This window comes from Stegostoma tigrinum, chromosome 45 (genome assembly GCF_030684315.1).
Source record: "Stegostoma tigrinum isolate sSteTig4 chromosome 45, sSteTig4.hap1, whole genome shotgun sequence".
Classification (NCBI taxonomy): domain Eukaryota; kingdom Metazoa; phylum Chordata; class Chondrichthyes; order Orectolobiformes; family Stegostomatidae; genus Stegostoma; species Stegostoma tigrinum.
The window spans coordinates 8,118,980-8,138,661 of NC_081398.1; the positions used below are offsets into that span (position 1 = coordinate 8,118,980).

Sequence of the window (19,682 nt, forward strand, 5' to 3'; positions counted from 1 at the left end):
CCTGGGAGGGGTTGGGCGGGGGGAGGGAAGGAGAAGAGCTCGGGTGGGTGGGGGAAGGTGGTGAAGGAGAGTGAGGGGGTGGCAGGGAGAACTAGGGGAATAGTGAGCAAGGTGGAGGGCGAGAGGGAGCAAGTGAGTGAGTGAGGGGGAAGCAAGAGAGACTGAGAGGGGATGGAGACACAGCGGGTTGAGGGGGGGTGAGGGGAGGGTTTGTGAGACAAACAGCAAGGAAGAGGGACAGAGAAAGTGAGGAGAGGAGGGACAGGGGGCAAGCGATTACTAACAACATCTCGCGTACCTTGCAAAGTTTCCTGACTCGGATGCAGGTCAGCTGGAGCCTGCCTGGGTACTAGTGGCACCTGACCCCCACCGCCACGGCTCACTGAGTCATCGGTCACGGCTGCCCCCTTCGCCAGGGGCCTCTTCCGGGCCTTGGGCACCGGCCTGGTTACCTCAGGGACCTCCAGCGCGGGTTCTGGCTGCACAGGCGCCCGAACCTGCATCTCCTTGGCTGCTGCCTCCTCGGTCTCCAACAGGCCCGAAGCCTTGTCGAACAACTCCCGCATCTTCCGGACATTTCCGGAGCTGGAGAGGACATCTCCGGCTCCCGCTTCATCCGAGGTTCTCCGCCCGGCAGGGGCCGGGGGGCTGTTCACCCGCACCTCGGTGCCACTCTGCCAGCCATCAGGCCCGGTGGAAGGTTCTAGAATGGCAGAGGCAAGGTGAGCTCCATTCTGCTTCACAGCCCTGTGGGCCAGCACGGGGGGCTTCGGTTTCAAGGGCGGCTTGGGTTGTGGTTTCGTGGCCCCTTTCTGCGTCACCATCTCAGGCGGCTCCTTGACCACAGACGCCATGTTAGAAACGCTGCTCGTCAGCAAATCAAGACGTTACTGAAAAATACAACAAACAAAAAAAAAGGGTCAGATTTATCAACGACAACTCGAAATCCGAAATTCCCCCACCCAACCGCCGCCCCGATCACCTCAATAGGAATCAAAATTTCCAGACTCCAAAACAATTCCTGCTCGCCTCTACATTATCCCAAGATGAGATACCAACGCAACACCCCCCAACCCAAATAAATCCAACAGGCGCACAGTCGCAGTTGTACAGCACAGAAGCCGACCCTTCCGTCCAGTGTGTGCACAGTAAGTATAATTCTACTACCTGACCCAATAGCTTCCTTTTTGTGTGGTTAAAAGAAAATTGAGGAATTGGTTTTAAAAAAGCACATTAAAAGTAGGCCAAGAGGAACAAAGCTGGTGGTCTTTTTGACAGGAAACCAATGGAAAGGCCACGTCAGAAACCCTACGTCAACTGTGCAATAGCTCACACCACACCTTGCTCAGGAGAAACAGGCCATTCAGCCCCTCTGCCTGACATTAGGTTAGGCCACAATTGATCATGACCTTTAACTCCCATCAGTTTGCCTTTACCCAGTAATCCACCCTAACCCGCACATCCCTGGGCACTACGGGACAATTTAGCACGGCCAATCCACCCTAACCTGCACATCCCTGGGCACTACGGGACAATTTAGCACGGCCAATCCACCCTAACCCACACATTCCTGGGCACTATGGGACAATTTAGCACGGCCAACCCACCCTAACCCGCACATCCCTGGGCACTACGGGACAATTTAGCACGGCCAACCCACCCTAACCCGCACATCACTGGGCACTATGGGACAATTTAGCACGGCCAATCCACCCTAACCCACACATCCCTGGGCGCTACGGGGCAATTTAGCACAGCCAACCCACCCTAACCCGCACATCCCTGGGCATTACGGGACAATTTAGCATGGGTGGCCCACCCTAACCCGCACATCCCTGGGCACTATGGGACAATTTAGCAAGGCCAATCCACCCTAACCCGCACACCTTTGGACTGTGGGAGGAAACCGGAACACCCGAAGGAAACTCTTGGAGACGGGGAGAATGTGCAAACTCCACACAGACAGTCGCCCGAGTGTGGCATTGAACCCAGGTCCCTGGCACCATGAGACAGCGGTGCTAACCACTGAGGCCCCGTGCCATCCCTTTGAGCACCCTACTATTCAACTTTTACCGAGGAAGTGTCACCGGACCCGAAACGTAAACTCTGATCTTTCCTTCACAGATGCCGCCAGACCTACTGAGCTTTTCCAGCAACTTCTGTTTTTAGAACATAGAACATAGAACAGTACAGCACAGAACAGGCCCTTCAGCCCACAATGTTGTGCCGACCATTGATCCTCATGTATGCACCCTCAAATTTCTGTGACCATATACATGTCCAGCAGTCTCTTAAATGACCCCAATGACCTTGCTTCCACAACTGCTGCTGGCAACGCATTCCATGCTCTCACAACTCTCTGCGTAAAGAACCTGCCTCTGACATCCCCTCTATACTTTCCACCAACCAGCTTAAAACTATGACCCCTCGTGCTAGCCATTTCTGCCCTGGGAAATAGTCTCTGGCTATCAACTCTATCTATGCCTCTCATTATCTTGTATACCTCAATTAGGTCCCCTCTCCTCCTCCTTTTCTCCAATGAAAAGAGACCGAGCTCAGTCAACGTCTCTTCATAAGATAAGCCCTCCAGTCCAGGCAGCATCCTGGTAAACCTCCTCTGAACCCTCTCCAAAGCATCCACATCTTTCCTATAATAGGGCGCCCATCCGCAGTTCTTTCGGTTTTTATCCAACTTTTAGTCTCTTGCTTAGACAGTCGCCCCCAAAACACACCACCTCACACTTATCAGGATCAAATTTAAATTCAAAATTTAAAATCAAATTCAAGTAGTTTAGTTTGGGATTATGGCCAGCATGGACTGAAGGATCTGTTTCCAAGTTTGATGACTATGAATTCCATTTGTCGCTATTTAGCACACCTGACCAGCCCTGTCCATATCATCTTGTTGTGTTAGACTTTCCTCTGTGCTATTTATCACTCTGCCAATACTCATGTCATTCTCTGAACTTCCTCACCAGACCTGTTACATCCTTGTCCTGGACATTAAATGTTTAATGGCACACTGCACCAGCACCAAACCTTGTGGTACATCACAGGACACGGTCACAAAAACATCTTTCGACCAACTTCCCCCTGCTTCCTCAGCCAATTTTGGATCTACTGGATCCCACAAGCTTCGTCGGTCTGCCGAGATGGGATTTAATTCAACCCAACGGCAACCACTTAACCGAGCAATTGTTAACAAAACCCTTCTCATTCATGAGAGTATCAGAGTCACACAGCACAGAAACAGGCCCTTCGGCCCACGCCAACCATAATGCAGAACCAAACTAGTCCCACCTGCCTGCGTTCAGCCATATCCCTCCAAATTCGTCCTATTTATGTACTGATCCAAATATCTTTTACAAGTTCTAACTGTACCCACTTTCACCACTGCTTCTAGAAGCTCACTCCACACGTGGGCTGCTCTGTTTAAAACAAACAATCACCCCTCATATCTTATTAAAATCTTCCTCCTTCCAGGTTAAAAAATTTAGCCCTTGTCTTGAAATCCCCCACCCTGGGGAAAACACACCTACCGCTCACCTTGTCTGTACCCCTCACGATTTTATGAACCTCTATAAAGGTCATCCCTCAACCTCCTACACTCCAGTGAAAGAAGTTCCAGATTATCCAGCCTCTCCTTATAACTCAAACACTAAAGTCTCTTTCGGAAAGGGTATCTGTGCCAGTTTTACCCTATCCAGACTCCAGGCCCACCGCCAATGTAGTTGGCTCCCAATTGCCCCCTGGGCAACTAGGGATGAGCAATAAATGCCAGCCCAGCCAGCAATGCATCACATCCTGTAAACAAATAATGAAAAACAATTAGCTACTGTGTTTCGCAAGTTAAACAAGATTTCTCTCACTTTAAAAAGACTGAAAATTGTTTTGGGATGCCCCATTAAGAAAGGCATTTCTTTTTTCAAAACAAAGAAGGATACATTTTTGAAATGTTGTCATTTATTCAGAGAGGGGTTGGTTCAGGAGCGGGTGCAAGGGTTAAAGGGAATAACATAAATAGAAAGACATTCATTGCTCAGGCCTTTGAGTACAGGAACAAAAACAAAGTTGCTGGAAAAGCTCAGCAGGTCTGGCAGCATCTGTGAAGGAAAAAACAGTTAACATTTCGGGTCCAGTGACCCTCCCTCAGAACAGTTCTCCATCGCACTGGATTGTAGGCGACTGAGGGGTGACGTTATAGAGGTTTATAAAATCATGAGAGGTGAATGACGGGGGTCTTCTCCCCCGGCTGGGAGAGTCCAAACCAAACGGGATAAGGTGAGAGGCAAAGATATTTAAAAAGGGACCTGAGAGGCAACTGTTTTTACACAGAGGCTGGTTTGTGAGTGGAATGAGCTTCCCGAGGAAATGGCAGGGGCAGGTAAAATTACAACATTTAAAAGACATTTGGATAAGCACATGGATAGGAAGGGTTAAGAGGGATACGGGCCAAATGCTGGCAAATGGGAATAGTTTATTTTGGGAAACTTGGACAAGTTGGGCCGAAGGATCTATTTCCGTGCTTTACGACTTTACGGCTCCAAATGTTTGACAACATGCACAATTAGAATCTTACAATCCCCACAGAAGTGGAAGCAGGCCATTCGGCCCAGTGAGTCCATAGTGACCCTCTGAAGAGTACCCCAAATACACCCACCCAATCCCTGTAATCTTGCATTTCCCCATGGCTAGCCCACCTAGCCTGCACATCCCTGGGCACTACGGGACAATTTAGCACGGCCAATCCATCCTAAGCCTGCACATCCCTGGGCGCTACGGGACAATTTAGCACGGCCAATCCACCCTAAGCCTGCACATCCCTGGGCGCTACGGGACAATTTAGCACGGCCAACCCACCCTAACCCGCACATCCCTGGGCACTATGGAACAATTTAGCACGGCCAACCCACCCTAACCCGCACATTCCTGGGCGCTATGGGACAATTTAACACGGCCAATCCACCCTAAGCCTGCACATCCCTGGGCGCTACGGGGCAATTTAGCACAGCCAACCCACCCTAACCCGCACATCCCTGGGCACTACGGGACAATTTAGCACGGCCAACCCACCCTAACCCGCACATCCCTGGGCACTACGGGACAATTTAGCACGGCCAATCCACCCTAACCCGCACATCCCTGGGCACTACGGGACAATTTAGCACGGCCAACCCACCCTAACCCGCACATCCCTGGGCACTACAGGACAATTTAGCACGGCCAACCCACCCTAACCCGCACATCCCTGGGCACTACGGGACAATTTAGCACGGCCAATCCACCCTAACGCACACATCCCTGGGCACTATGGGACAATTTAGCACAGCCAATCCACCCTAACCCGCACATCCCTGGGCACTATGGGACAATTTAGCACGGCCAACCCACCCTAACCTGCACATCCCTGGACACTATGGGACAATTTAGCACGGCCAATCCACCCTAACCTGCACATCCCTGGACACTATGGGACAATTTAGCACGGCCAACCCACCCTAACCCACACATCCCTGGGCACTATGGGACAATTTAGCACGGCCAATCCACCCTAACCCGCACATCCCTGGGCACTATGGGACAATTTAGCACGGCCAACCCACCCTAACCCGCACATCCTTGGGCCGTGGAGGAAACCGGAGCAAACCCACACCGACACGGGGACAACAAGCAGACTCCGCACAGATACAGTCGCCCGAGGGTGGAATCGAACCCAGGCTGCTGGCAGCAGCGCCAACCACTGAGCCAATTAGCTTCAAACTTGCTCAAGACTTTGTTGTCACCACTTCCTCATGGCTACTGAGCCGCTTTAAGGGACAGGCCTGGCCAATAATTGCAAATGTGCTGCACAATGAAGTTACAGAGCACCTTGAACATCCCACAGCAAACAACCAGATTGCTACAAGAACAAAGTCTGATACTGAGCCACCTCAGTGGGGTGTCGGGATTGTCGGGGGGTGGGGGGGAATGGACTAGAAGCCTCCAGGAGGGGAGGTGAACAAAGTAACCTCAGTGAGGTTTAGGGAGGGAGCACCAGAGCTTGAGGAGGCGATGGCTTCGCAGACCGTCAATCCAGAGCCACAGGTCATGTCCCAGGGACCCTGGCTGTGAATCCTGCTACGGCAGAGGGAAGAATTTGAAATCAATAAAACTCTGCAACTTAGGCGATTGTTGGGAAAAGCCCAGCTGCTTCACTCATGTCCTTTAGGGAAGGAAACTGCCGTCCTTCCCTGGTCTAGCAGATATCGTGCCTTGGCTTCAGACATTCACTGAAACTTTCAACCGCAAAGCCCGATTTGCTTTGGGAGCATTGTGAGCAATCTTTTACAAAAGGAGCTTGCAAAAACACAAGAGGGGCTGTTCCAACTTGTTCTGCGGCTGCAGAGCCGGAGCAACATAGACAGCGTGTGTTTACAGAGCCTCCAGTCTGCATGCATCTTCTCAGGATCGGCTTTCTGACCCTGGCTTCCTGTGTGCCTCGAAAGCGAGACCGTCTGGTTAAACACAGCTCCAGTCGTCTCTCATTTTAATGGCCCTCTGGGACAAGGGCAGCCCACTCGAAGCAGAGATGATGTGCATGGGGATTCAGGAGCGAGCAGGGGCTATTCAGACGAAGAGAACAGCTCTTGCAAAAAGCCAACAGACGCATGACAAACTGACTGTCCTCCTCCTGCACTGGGCACATGGGCAGGACTGGGTAAAATGTGCCATTTGGCACTGAGGACGATGACTGAGCACCATAAAAGGCTTGGTGCTGTTCAGCGAAGAGACAAGATTCCATCGGGGAGGTACTGCTTGAGCAGTTGTCAAACACGTTGCTGCCTGAGCTAGCCTCTGGAAGCCTCATCAACATCAGCAGCTGTCTGAGGTTGAAACTCTGCCAAATCTGAAACCAAATCCCCATCAGAACAGCAAACTGGCTGAGTCACCGTCACAGTCATTCACTGCGAGGTACAACAGTGGTGCATTGCTCCCCGATTCTGCAACAGCGCTTCCCTAATTTCTTTCCAACCGTGAAACTCATGTCATCTGGGCACTAAACTTCTTTGAAATCTCCGTCTCTCTCGCGAGCGGGTTATCAATCACCTGTCCCAATGTCTCCTGACATCTCTCGGTTGTCACATTCTGCTCAATAGCCACTCCTGCACGACGCCAGGCGCTACAGAAATGCAAGTTGTTGAGGTCATTAAAGAAAATGCTCTGGGGTTTTTTTCTTTGAGATGGTGGGTGTTGGGGGGGTGGGGGGGGGAAGAAAGAAGGGCAAATTGACAGGTTATTAAAAATTAAGGGCAGTCACAGGGTACAGAAGAAATAATTTGGCCCACTGTACCTGCACTAGGTCCCTGAATGAAGGGTGCATCTCTGCCTTCTCCCTGTTACTCTGCACATTCCTCCTCCTCCCCAGATAATCACCGAATTCCTCCTTAGATCCCTCAGCTACAAGGTATCCTGGCTTTGAAAGCATTCATCAAATCTCCTCTCGACCTTCCCCAGAGAAACAAACAGAAATTGAGTTGGAGATAATGGGAACTGCAGATGCTGGAGATTCCAAGATAATAAAATGTGAGGCTGGATGAACACAGCAGGCCAAGCAGCATCTCAGGAGCACAAAAGCTGACGCTTCGGGCCTAGACCCTTCATCAGAGAGCATCTGATGAAGGGTCTAGGCCCGAAGCGTCAGAAATTGAGTTGGGCAGGGTTCGGAAGAGATTTGCAAGGATGCTGCCAGGAATGGAGGTTGAAAGCTGGGACGTTTTTCACTAGGGAAGTTAAGGGCTGACCTTATAGAGGTTTATGAAACCATGAGGAGTACAGGTAGTTCTGCTATAAAATCTGTTTTGTTAACGCGAATTGGCTAGAATGCCATTGATGAATAACGGATGCTGTTTGAATAACACAAACTTTCTGCTGAAAAGGTGTAGCAACTTCTCCCAAATACGATTTTCTACAGCACGAGGTCATGCAAGAACGCAACTGTCACGTTGTAGGGGAACTGCCTGTATGAATAAGCTGAGTGGCAGGTGTTTTTTTTCCCCCCTATGGTGGGGGTATTTCAAGGCTAGGGGCCATATTTTAAAGGTGAGAAGGGAAAGATTGCAAAAGGACACGGGGGCAACTTTTGTTTTGTTTTTAAAAGCACAGATGCCGATATTTATCCTGAACGTAGAACATAGAAAAGTACAGCACAGTACAGGCCCTTCGGCCCACGATGTTGTGCCGTGGAATAATCCTAATCCAAAACTAAAATAACCTAAACTACATTCCCCTCAATTCACTGCTGTCCATGTGCATGTCCAGCAGTCGCTTAAACGTCACTAATGACTGCTTCCACGACTACCACTGGCAAACTATTCCATGCGCTCACAACTCTCTGGGTGAAGCACCTCCCTCTGACGTCTCCTCTATACTTTCCTCCTAACACCTTAAAACTATGATGCCTCGTGGCAGTCAATCCTGCCCTGGGGAAAAGTCTCTGGTTATCGACTCTATCCACGCCTCTCTGTACACCCTTACCCTGTACACCTCGATCAGGTCACCTCTCTTTCTCCTTCTCTCCAGAGAGAAAGGTCCGAGCTCAGTCAACCTCTCCTCATAAGACAAGCCATCCAGTCCAGGCAGCATCCTGATAAACCTCCTTTGCACACTCTCCAAAGCCTCCACATCTTTCCTATGACAGGGCGACCAGAACTGGACACAATATTCCAAGTGTGGTCTCACCAGGGTTTTGTAGAGCTGCAGCATAACCTCATGGCTCTTAAACTTGATCCCCCTGTTAATGAAAGCCAAGAGCGAAACAGAGGTGGGCATTCAGCCCATCATACCCGGACTGGCTCTCACAAACGAGTAGTGTACCCAGTGCCTGGTCCCTGTAACTCCTTCCGATTGAGGCCATAGTCCAGCTCCCTCTAACACGGGGCAGCATATTCCAGATCGTGACAACTCACTGCACTCCTGGGGGGGGGGGGCTACATGTAAAGAGGGCCACCCCCCGCGTAAATACTGACACACTCCCGCCCCATGGGGAACACCCCCCCGTGTAAATACTGACACACGCCCGCCCCCCCCCATGTAAATACTGACACACTCTCCCCCCACCATGGGGAACACCCACCTGTAAATACTGACACACTCTTCCCCCCCCCATGGGGAACACACCCCCCGTGTAAATACTGACACACTCCTGCCCCATGGGGAACACCCCCCCCCGTGTAAATACTGACACACTCTCCCCCCCTATGGGGAACACCCCCCCCGTGTAAATACTGACACACTCTCCCCCCCCTATGGGGAACACCCCCCCCGTGTAAATACTGACACACTCTCCCCCCCTATGGGGAACAACCCCCCGTGTAAATACTGACACACTCTCCCCCCCCATGGGGAACACCCCCCCCGTGTAAATACTGACACACTCTCCCCCCCATGGGGAACACCCCCCCGTGTAAATACTGACACACTCCCGCCCCCGTAAATACTGACACACTCCCGCCCCATGGGGAACACCCCCCCGTGTAAATACTGACACCCCCCCCCGTGTAAATACTGACACACTCCCGCCCCATGGGGAACACCCCCCCGTGTAAATACTGACACACTCTTCCCCCCCCCATGGGGAACACCCCCCCCGTGTAAACACTGACACACTCCCCCCCCCATGGGGAACACCCCCACCGTGTAAACACTGACACACTCCCGCCCCCGTAAATACTGACACACTTCCACGGACTTCCTCCAAACCCTGACACTGATTCACGTCCTAACTTGGGTGACTCCACACCAGGGAGACTGTGAAACCGGGAATGCAGGAAATGCAGGAGCGGATATTGGATCATTGAGCCCGTCCTGGAGGCGCCTCACCCTCCTGCTGTGCAATATTCCCAGTTCAGACTACAGCGGCTTGCAAGAGATTTGAGTTCTGGGGAAGGCGAAACACATTTCATCCATTGACTGGGTTGCCCTGCTTAAGCGCACTCCCCACCCTCTGGCAACAGGCTCAAGCTCAGAGGGACCCGGGCTGCTTCCACCCCCAATCCAGTGAGGAGAGTAGGGGTACCCAGGCTATTCGACTGGGGAGGCAACACGCCGCGCAGCTTCTGCCAGCGCTTCCCTCCCACTTCTGGCCTCAATTTTAAGAAGAACCTCTCTCCCATTTCTTTCTCTCTCTATCTGGCTCGTTGAGTCCTCTAACAAGGCTTAAAAAGGAATTGGAAAACGTGGGATTTGCTCCTTCTGTTTATAAAGCATGGTTTAAAAAAAAACCTCTCTACACTCTCCGACACACACCCATACTCTGAGACATGCCCCAAAAGCGTGACCATTGTACACAATCATTCAAAACAAAAAAGTCGAACCTTAACAAATACCTACAGCTCCCTCACACAAACTGCATTAGTTTTTCATTCCCTCCCAGTTTGTTTAAACTCCCCTGCTCTTACAACTATCTGCAAATTTGTTAGCCTCGGAAACAGTTCTGCAAGTCTCAAAGCCATTCGCTTACCTCCAGCACATTTCTTTTTGCAAATAAGTTGCCCCAGCTACCGTTCCGATCAAAGCGTTGGGGGGAGAAGGGGAAATAAAACGAAACATTTCGGAGAAGCAGTCGTGACTTCACGTTTCAATCATATTAAAGTTGAGGGACAATCCTGCAGAAAAACATTGTAACTCTTCGGAGGAGGGAGTTTATGTCTCTCTCTCTCGTTTGAGCAGATTAAAAGCAGGATCTGAAATTCAATATCCAAGGACCACAATCAGAGAGACGTTTGCAACATTACTTTGCCAAATCTGCCCCCACTTCTGAGAGGTGCGTTTAAGGAAACGATACGGCAATGTATTTTGAACATGTGACTCCCTAAACTAAATATTCATTGTCTGAGAGTCAAAGGAAATACGTGGAGAACCCAGGGACAACCCACGGGATCTTTCCCCCTGGCAGCCTTATCAAATTGTGGGAAGGGCTGGTATTGAGCTCAGTTGGGGATTTGTAGCGAATAGGCTGTGTGCTAAGAAAGGAAAGACTCAACAGTTCGACCCTTTCCTTCACAAATGAGAAGTGTTGAGGGATGGGCAGCCGTTCCCTTATCTGGGGAAAGATGGAGTGGTAGCAGGACGCGGTGGCTCGGCGCTTAGCACTGTCCGCCTCATGGCGCTGGGGACCCAGGTTCACTTCTACCCTCAGGTGAGTGTGTGCAGTTCGTTCGTTCTCCCCGTGTCTGGTTTCCTGCAAAGATGTGCAGGTTCGGGTGGACTGGCCGTGCTAAATTTCCCGCAGAGATGTGTAGGCTAGCTAGATTAGCCATGGCAAATGCAGGTTTAGGGGGATAGAGTGAGTCGAGGCAGGATGCTGTTCAGCGGATTGGTATGGGCTGAATGGCCAGCTCCTATGCTTGAGCAATCCAATGAAGGTTCACTTGACTGATCTCAGACATGAAGGGACATGTTTATGAAGGGAGGCCTCTTTATTCGTTATGGGGTGAGGCATCCCACTGGCATTTATTACTCAGAGCAGTTCAGAATCAACCACATTGCTACAGGTCTGGAATCACTTGTAGACTAGACATTAGTGAACCAGATGGGTATTTGTGACAATTAGCATTTGTTCCATCATTAGATTCTTAATTCCAGATATTTTATTGAATTCAAATTCCACCATCTGCGGTAAAGAGAAGGGTCGAGGCCCGAAACGTCAGCTTTCCTGCTCCTCTGATGCTGCTTGCCCTGCTGTGTTCATCCAGCTCTACGCCGTGTTATCTCAGACTCTGCACCATCGGCAGTTCCTATTATCTCTGAGTCGGGTTTTACCCCCATAACAATCTTCGGGGGCTTGGCAGGGGAGATGGGGAGAAGGTGTTTCATCTTGTGGGAGAGTCCAGGACCAAAGACGCATCACCTCAGGGTAGAGTCTCCCAGTGAAGACTCCCAGACATGCGGAGGAATCTCTTCACTGCAGGAAGTGAATGGGTGGAAATCCTTCCCACAGAGCACTGTGGAGGCTGGGGGAGATTTTTAATCAGGAAGGAGGGGAGTGCAGTTGACCACTTGCAGAGCAGTTGTGCTGCCATTAACTGGTGGAACAGACTCAATGGGCCAAATGACCAACTTCTGCTCCTACTAATGTCTCACCATCTTCTGAATTGTGTTGGTGTTTGTGTGTGTGTGAGGGCTGTGCACCTGTAGAAAGGTGTAGGTATTCCTCTCGTGCGGGGGGGGGGGCACAATATAAGGTAGTCAGTGGAAACAGTGCCCCCTGCAGACTCCTGCCCCCACCACTTTCCATCCTGACTTGGAAATATCCAGCAGTGTTAGAATGTTTGATTGGCGAAGGCTTATGGGTGCCAGACAAGGGAGAGGTGTTAAGGCCGTTATCAGATTAGCCATGATCATATTGAATAGTACAATAGGTTTGAGGGGCTGAATGGTCTCCTGTTTCTTTGTGATCCCCATCCGCCATCTTCATCCTCAAGCTGCTAGTTAGCTTCAAATCCTGAACTAAATTGTAATATCTGATAACTTTATCTGAAGAAGGGTCCAGATCCGAAACGTCAGCCTTCTTGCCCCTCTGATGCTGCTTGGCCTGCTGAGTTTATCATGCTCCACACCTTGTTAACTCTCTCCACACACAGCCCTTCTGTACAGTGAGCATTTTAATGCTTTGCAGATACATGGGAACACCAGCCCCCTGCAAGTTCCCCTCCGAGCCACTCACCACCCTGACTTGGAAATATATCGGCCGTTCCTTCAGCATCACCGGGTCAATATCTCGGAACTCCCTCCCTAACAGAACTGTGCATCAACTCACTGCAAGTGACCTGCCGTGGTTCAAGAAAGTTTCAGAAAAGATTTACAAGGATGTTGCTGGGGTTGGAGGGTTTGAGCTCTAGGGAGAGGCTGAATAGGTTGGGGATAATGTGAACTGCAGATGCTGGAGAATCCAAGATAACAAAGAGTGAAGCTGGATGAACACAGCAGGCCAAGCAGCATCTCAGGAGCACAAAAGCTGACGTTTCGGGCCTAGACCCTTCATCTGATGAAGGGTCTAGGCCCAAAACGTCAGCTTTTGTGCTTCTGAGATGCTGCTTGGCCTGCTGTGTTCATCCAGCTTCACTCTTTGTTGTCCTGAATAGACTGGGGCTATTTTCCCCGGAGTGTCGGATTTTGAGGGGTGACCTTATAGAGGTTTATAAAATCATGAGGGGCCTGGATGGGGTGAATAGCTAAGGCCTTTTCCCCCAGGGTAGGGGAGTCCAAACCTAGAGGGGCATAGGTTTAAGATGAGGGGGTAAAGATTTAAAAGGGACCTCAGGGTAACTTTTTCACACAGAGGGTGGTGCGAGTATGGAATGAGCTTCCCAAGGAAATGGTAGAGGCTGGTAAAATTACAATATTTAAAAGTCGTCTGGATGGGTACATGAATAGGAAGGGTTTAGAGGGATATGGGCCAAATGCTGGCAAATGCAACTAGACTAATATAGGCTATCTGATCAGCATGGACGAGTTGGACCAAAGGTATGACCCCACAAATGCCAGTATTATCAACGACACTCAACTCCCACACCAGAATAGGATTCAGAGACAGTAAGAACTGCCGATGCTGGAGTCAGAGACAACACAGCGTGGAGCTGGAGGAACACAGCAGGCCAGGCAGCATCAGTGGAGCAGGAGAGTTGATGTTTTGGGTTGGGACCCTTCATCAGAATAAGTCTGATTTGAGCTGATGTTGGGGTTATCACAGTCTTGTAAAAAGTGGGTGGAAAGACAGGATATGTCACCCTGAGGTGAAAGGAGAGGGAGATATTGGGATGAATGTCGATGTGAATTGTACATAGTGGAAGTGCGAAAGGGCATGGGAGTGCAGGAGGGAATATGGGGAAGCTGGAGTGGGATTAAGTGGAAGAAAACAGGCTGTGACGCAGGGTAGTGATTTTGGGTTGACAGAATGGATCTGACATGGAATGGGCAGCATGTACAGTAACAGACCATTCGGCCCATCAAGTCAATGTTACTGCTTACGTGTTAGATAAATCTCACCCCACCAGCAAATTCCTCTACTAGCCTCTATATGCTGACTGTATGTGATAGAGAAGGTGGTGTAGCGATATTGTCACCGGACTAATCATGGAGAGGCTGGTGCTCCGGGAATTCAAATCCCGTCACAGAATTTAAATTGAACCTCAGCACAGTCAAAGAAATGGGAAGGTCATCATCAGAGATGGCGAACACTGCATTGTCATTGATTGAAGACACACAAACAAATGATTGGAGCTTGGGTCATTTCAGTTCTTTCTTTTGTGCCAAGTAAGAGGGCATTAGGCGAATGATTCCTGATAATTCCTGTTGGCGCTGGAGGGCTACATGACGCAAAGACAGAGTACGAAAGGCCAAGCCAAGGATTGACCCAACTTGCACCCGCCTCTGAGCCCAAGCCAATCAGATTGGGAGCTTTCCCCCACACCAAGGGATGCTGGGAAGGTAGAGCTTCCATCTTGACGACATGGTGGACTGGGGCTCCTGTGCCGGAGCTCGTCTGCTCCATCTGCTTTCTTTGCTTAGTGTTTTTTTTTTAAAGCTTACTCAGATAGGAATGGAGGAGGTGAGGCCCAGACTGGAGGCCGTCGCAGGAAGGCAAGGCCCAGATTGGAGGCCATAGCAGGGAGACAAGTCCTGGACTGAAGGCCATCACGAGGAGGCGAGGCCCTTTGCAGTCTGGAAGCAAAGCCTTGAGTTTAAAAGCCCGGTGCGGTACGGAGGCCCGGGCCCGGTGTGGTATGGAGACTCCTCCCGGTGTGGTATGGAGGCCAGGTACGGAGACTGGGCCCGGTGCGGTATGGAAGCGGGTGAACGGACTGTAAATAGAGTACTTTTTTCTTTTTATCCTTTTGGATTTCTTATTTATTATCTTTCTTTTGCAAATACCTAGGTATCTTGGACCTAAGAAGGGGCTGTAAGTAGTGACATTGCAAACTTTCCACTGCACTCATTCCACGCCATGGGACAGTAAAGTTAATTCAAGCTGAATGGGGCTGAATGGCCTTCTACTGCTCCTGTAAGAAATGAGCAATCTTCCAACTGAAATATTGCTTCATCCAAACAGTATATCAAAAGAGATTAGAAATTACTGATGAATTGTCTAAGGGTTTTGTTTGTGGTTAGTCGGAAGGTTATGCTGTTGAGTAAAAATGGATGTTATACCTCAACAAAGAGGGAGCGTTTTACAAGTATGAGGGATTTCCCAATTGATATGAGAGGAACGTCTTGAGGGGAGCAGCCCTCTGTTGGATCTTTGTGATAAATGGCAGCCTGCTGCCTCTACCCTTGTCACACAAGAAACAAGAGAAGGAGAGGGAAACAGCACAATGCGGAGCTGGAGGAGGAACACCGCAGGCCAGGCAGCATCAGAGGAACAGGAAAGCTGACGTTTTGGGTCGGGACCCTTCTCCATCTGGCTACTCAAGCCTGCTCCATCGTTCAGCAAGATCATGGCCGATCTTTCTCGTGGACTCAGCACCACTTCCCTGCCCACGCATCCTAACCTTTGATTCCTTTGCTTTCCAAAAATCTTTCACGGTACTCCTATTGTTTTGTAACTTGAGCACAAGTGACAATAAACCTAATTCTAATGATAAAATATTCTCGTTCTAATTCTAAAAGCATTCGATGAGGTAGCCTCAGTTGCATCACTGGGCGGGGATTGCACAGATTCACAACCCTTTGGGTGAAGAAGTTCCCCCTCAACTCAGTCCTAAATCTTCTCCTCTTATTATGAGGCTATGCCCCCTGGTTCTAGTTTCATTTACCAGTGGAAACAACCTCCCTGCTTCTATCTTACCTACTTTGTTCATAATTTTATATGTTTCTATAAGATTCCCCCCTCATTCTTCTAAATTCCAGTGAGTACAGCCCCATTCTAATCAATCCCTCCTCATAAGCCAACCCTCTCAACTCTGGAATGAACCTAGTGAACCTCCTTCTGCACACCCCCAGTGCCAGTCCATCCTTTCTCAAATGTCCTGCTTATCCACCGCTGAGACCCTTGTCCATAGTTCTCGTCATGTCCCTCCTTCTGACCACCGTCTTCTCGAGTTCCAGCCTGAATTCTGGGAACTGTATTGCCATTGCTGGATCACAAAAGTCCCAGAATTCCCTTCCTAACAGCAGGCGTCCCTATCTTGCAAGGATTGCGGAGTTATAGGTAAGTAGCTCACCCTCTCCAGGGCGATTAGGGATGTTAGCACTGCCCACATCCCACAGATGGATTAAAAAGAATGTGAACGGCCGCTGGGCCCAGAAATGTCCCCGGTTTGAAAGGGCCATGCCTCTGTCGGCAAAACTTGCACTGGTCTCCGTTTCCAAGAGGGGTCACTGGAGGAGAGGAGACAGCACAGCGTAGAACTGGAGGAACACAGCAGGCCAGGCAGCATCAGAGGAGCAGGAAAGTTAACGTTTCTGGTTGGGTCTTCAGAATTTTCCTGCTCCTCTGACACTGCCTGGCCTGCTGTGCTCCGCCAGCTCCACACTGTGTGCTATCTCTGACTCCAGCATTGGCAGTTCTTACTATCTCTCACCAGAGGAAAGGAACTAAGTAAAGCAAGACTTTACTCTGCAAAACTATTCAGGAAAACGCACAGCGAAGGGGAAAAGACATAGAAAGTGAAAGGAACTGAAGTTATTCTACGAAACAGGTACAGGGCCTCAGTCCTGGGCGAGCAAGGGGCAAGTCCTCGGATAGGCCCAGGCGCTGGAAAGAGTGCAAGTGTCAGCATGGACGGTGGACTGGCGGCAGTGTTCGGACGAGTGCCGGACAGGGAACAGGAAGTATGGAACCCAGCACAACCCCAGGCCCGTGGCTCCAGCTCAGACACAGAGGTGCAGGAGCGGCTAGAGGCCTGTAACCACGATGCAGGAGCCCATCACTGAGACACTGGCCCACGTCAAGCAGTGATTAAAGGAGCAGCAGGAAGTGGAGGGAAAGATGAAAACTCAGTTGCGCTAAAATCTTGCATTACATTCGGCATTTCAATATGACGCCGCAGCGTGGCGATACTTTGCATGTAACGTGAAAAAAACACTTTCTGCTGTAATTTTATATGGGTCTTTATGGCGCATACCAGAGCCCCTCAAAATATTTTTAAGAAAGTCATCTAGACCCTAACTTTTTCTTATTTTCAAGGCAAATGTGAAGTGATGTGTTCCAGCTGCAATGCGACTGGTCAAACTACTCAATGTTTAGCTAAACACTCTAATTAAAATGCAACGAAAGGAAGAAGAACTTAGAATAATACTACTCTATTGGAAAGCTTAACAGAATAATAGGTACGGTACCTATTACTAATTAACCATTCCAATATCGTAACATCCCATACATAAACCGCTTGGTAAAAAGGCAGATTCAGAAAATGGATTTGTCTGATAGGTAGTGAGTGGCAGAGAGGAACCCCAGCTTCTGGCTGTAACTGAAAGAGGGGAAAGGTAGCATTTACTTCCTCAGAACTCCAGCAGCTTCCACCCTGTTTACACTCTGCAACAGCTGCTTAAAGTTAACCCTAAAACCTAGAAATCCTGAATCTCACACCCTGCCAGGCTGCTTCTATTGTTCCAACTTTTTAAATAAAAGAAACCCAAAGCCTCACAAAGCTGTTCAATTTCCAACTAGACAGTTTGTTACCTCTTGTCTTAAAACCTCTCTTTTAAAATAAAGCAGGAGAAACAACACCCCCTTACAGCCACAGCATCGTCACTCATGTGTCAATAAATCTAAATTTAATCTAATCTAATCTAAACTAATCTAACTTGCCCTTTTGCTTGTGACCATTTCAATTAGGAATAGGAGGAGGCCACTCTGCCCCTCAAACCCGCTCTATCCTTGTGTCAGACTGATCCGATGACATCACTTCCTGCCTATGTACACGGTAATTTTCACCACCATGCCTATTGACACCTCTACGTAGCGCCTCTTAAACTCCAGGTTTTTCCTTTTGGTGCTTCTGAAGTGTAGTCGCAATGGGAACAGGAATGTTGATAGCCAACTGCTCGCAGCAAAGACCCATAAACAGGAAGGTGACGACGAGCATGATGTCATTAGGGATAGGAACAGGGCCGGATGATGGTTGCTGAAGGAAGATATTGGCCAAACCAACCTGTACTTCCACGAGACAGTACCTTAGGATCTTTTACATGTACTTGAGATGGTAAATGGTCTCTGCCTAGTTCAGCACTCCCTAATTAACTGCACCAATTGTGTTAACTGAGAGTATCAACTGCGCCTGGAGGACCATCGACTTAGTAAAAGATGCTCTTCGGTTTGCCCAAAACTTCCGGAGCAAGGAGTTGACCCTGACTGAGTGTTGCATACGGATGCATTCCAAGGTCCAGGACAATGTGCCGAGGGGTGTACTAAAACTTTGGGGCAGCTGCTGTCAAAGTGCAGCATGGAAAGACCACCATCTGCGGTCTTCCTGCTGAAGTTAAGTGGGGGTTCATTCTGTTATCGGACCCTCCCAGTACCTCAGGTGTAGGCAAACATAGTCCACCTAGAAACCAATATCCATTTCAAGCCCACCGACTCCCACCCACACTCCTGCAAGAATGCCATCCCCTATTCCCAATTCCTTCGCCTCTGCCGCATCCGCTCCCAGGGTGAGGCATTCCACTCCTGTACATTCCAGATGTCCTCGTTCTTCAAGGACCGCAACTTACCCCACACAGTGGTCGGGAACACCCTGGACCGTGTCTCCCGCATTTCCCACACCTCATCCCTCACCCATCCCCGCAATAGCCGCCCTAAGAGAATCCCCCTTGTCCTCACATACCACCCCACCAATGTCCGGATACAACGTATCATCCTCTGACACTTCCACTATCTACAATCCGACCTCACCATCCAAGACATTTTTCCATCCCAACCCTTGCCTGCCTTCTGGAAAGATCACTCTCTCCGGGACTCCCTTGTCCACTCCACACTCCCCTCCAACCCCACCACACGCGGCACTTTCCCCTGAAACCGCAGGAAGTGCTACACCTGCCCCTACACCTCACCCCCATCCCAGGCCCCAAGATGACTTTCCACATCAAGCAGATGTTGACGGGCACATCTGCCAATGTGGTATACTGCATCCACTGTACCCAGTGTGGCTTCGTCTACATTGGGGAAACCACGTGGAGGCTTGGGGACCGCTTTGCAGAACACCTCCGCTCGGTTCGCAGTAAACAACTGCACCTCCCAGTCGCGAACCATTTCCACTCCCCCTCCCATTCTTTAGATGACATGTCCATCATGGGCCTCCTGCAGTGCCACAATGATGCCACCCAAAGGTTGCAGGAACAGCAACTCATATTCCGCTTGGGAACCCTGCAGCCCAATGGCATCAATGTGGATTTCACCAGCTTCAAACTCTCCCCTCCCCTACCGCATCCCAAAACCAGCCCAGTTCGTCCCCACCTCCCTAACCTGTTCTTCCTCTCACCTATCCCCTCCTCCCACGTCAAGCCGGTCCTCCACTTCCTACCTCCTAACCTCATCCCGCCCCCTTGACCTGTCCGTCCTCGCTGGACTGACCTATCCCCTCCCTACCTCCCCACCTACACTCACCTCTCCAGGCTCCATCCCCCCCCCTTTAACTTGTCTGTCTCCTCTCCACCTATCTTCTCCTGTAGCCATCTTCAGTCCGCCTCCCCCTCTCTCCCTATTT

The 19,682-nt window shown here is 50.1% G+C and overlaps 2 protein-coding genes across 2 annotated transcripts in view; one reads left to right on the top strand and one right to left on the bottom strand.

Moving 5' to 3' along the window:
• The window catches only part of LOC125448700 (ephexin-1-like), a 43,817-nt gene extending 32,865 nt beyond the window's left edge, over positions 1-10,952 (bottom strand). Inside the window, 2 exon segments of the mRNA XM_059642693.1 lie at positions 299-890; positions 10,499-10,952. Of these exon segments, the coding sequence (XP_059498676.1) occupies positions 299-854 (556 nt within the window). The 5' untranslated portion in view covers positions 855-890; positions 10,499-10,952.
• Positions 10,904-19,682, top strand: part of hdlbpb (high density lipoprotein binding protein b) — a 118,804-nt gene continuing 110,025 nt past the window's right edge. Inside the window, exon 1 of the mRNA XM_048524155.2 lies at positions 10,904-11,176. The gene's annotated coding sequence lies outside the window, so the exon portion shown is untranslated. The remainder of the gene's footprint in view (positions 11,177-19,682) is intronic.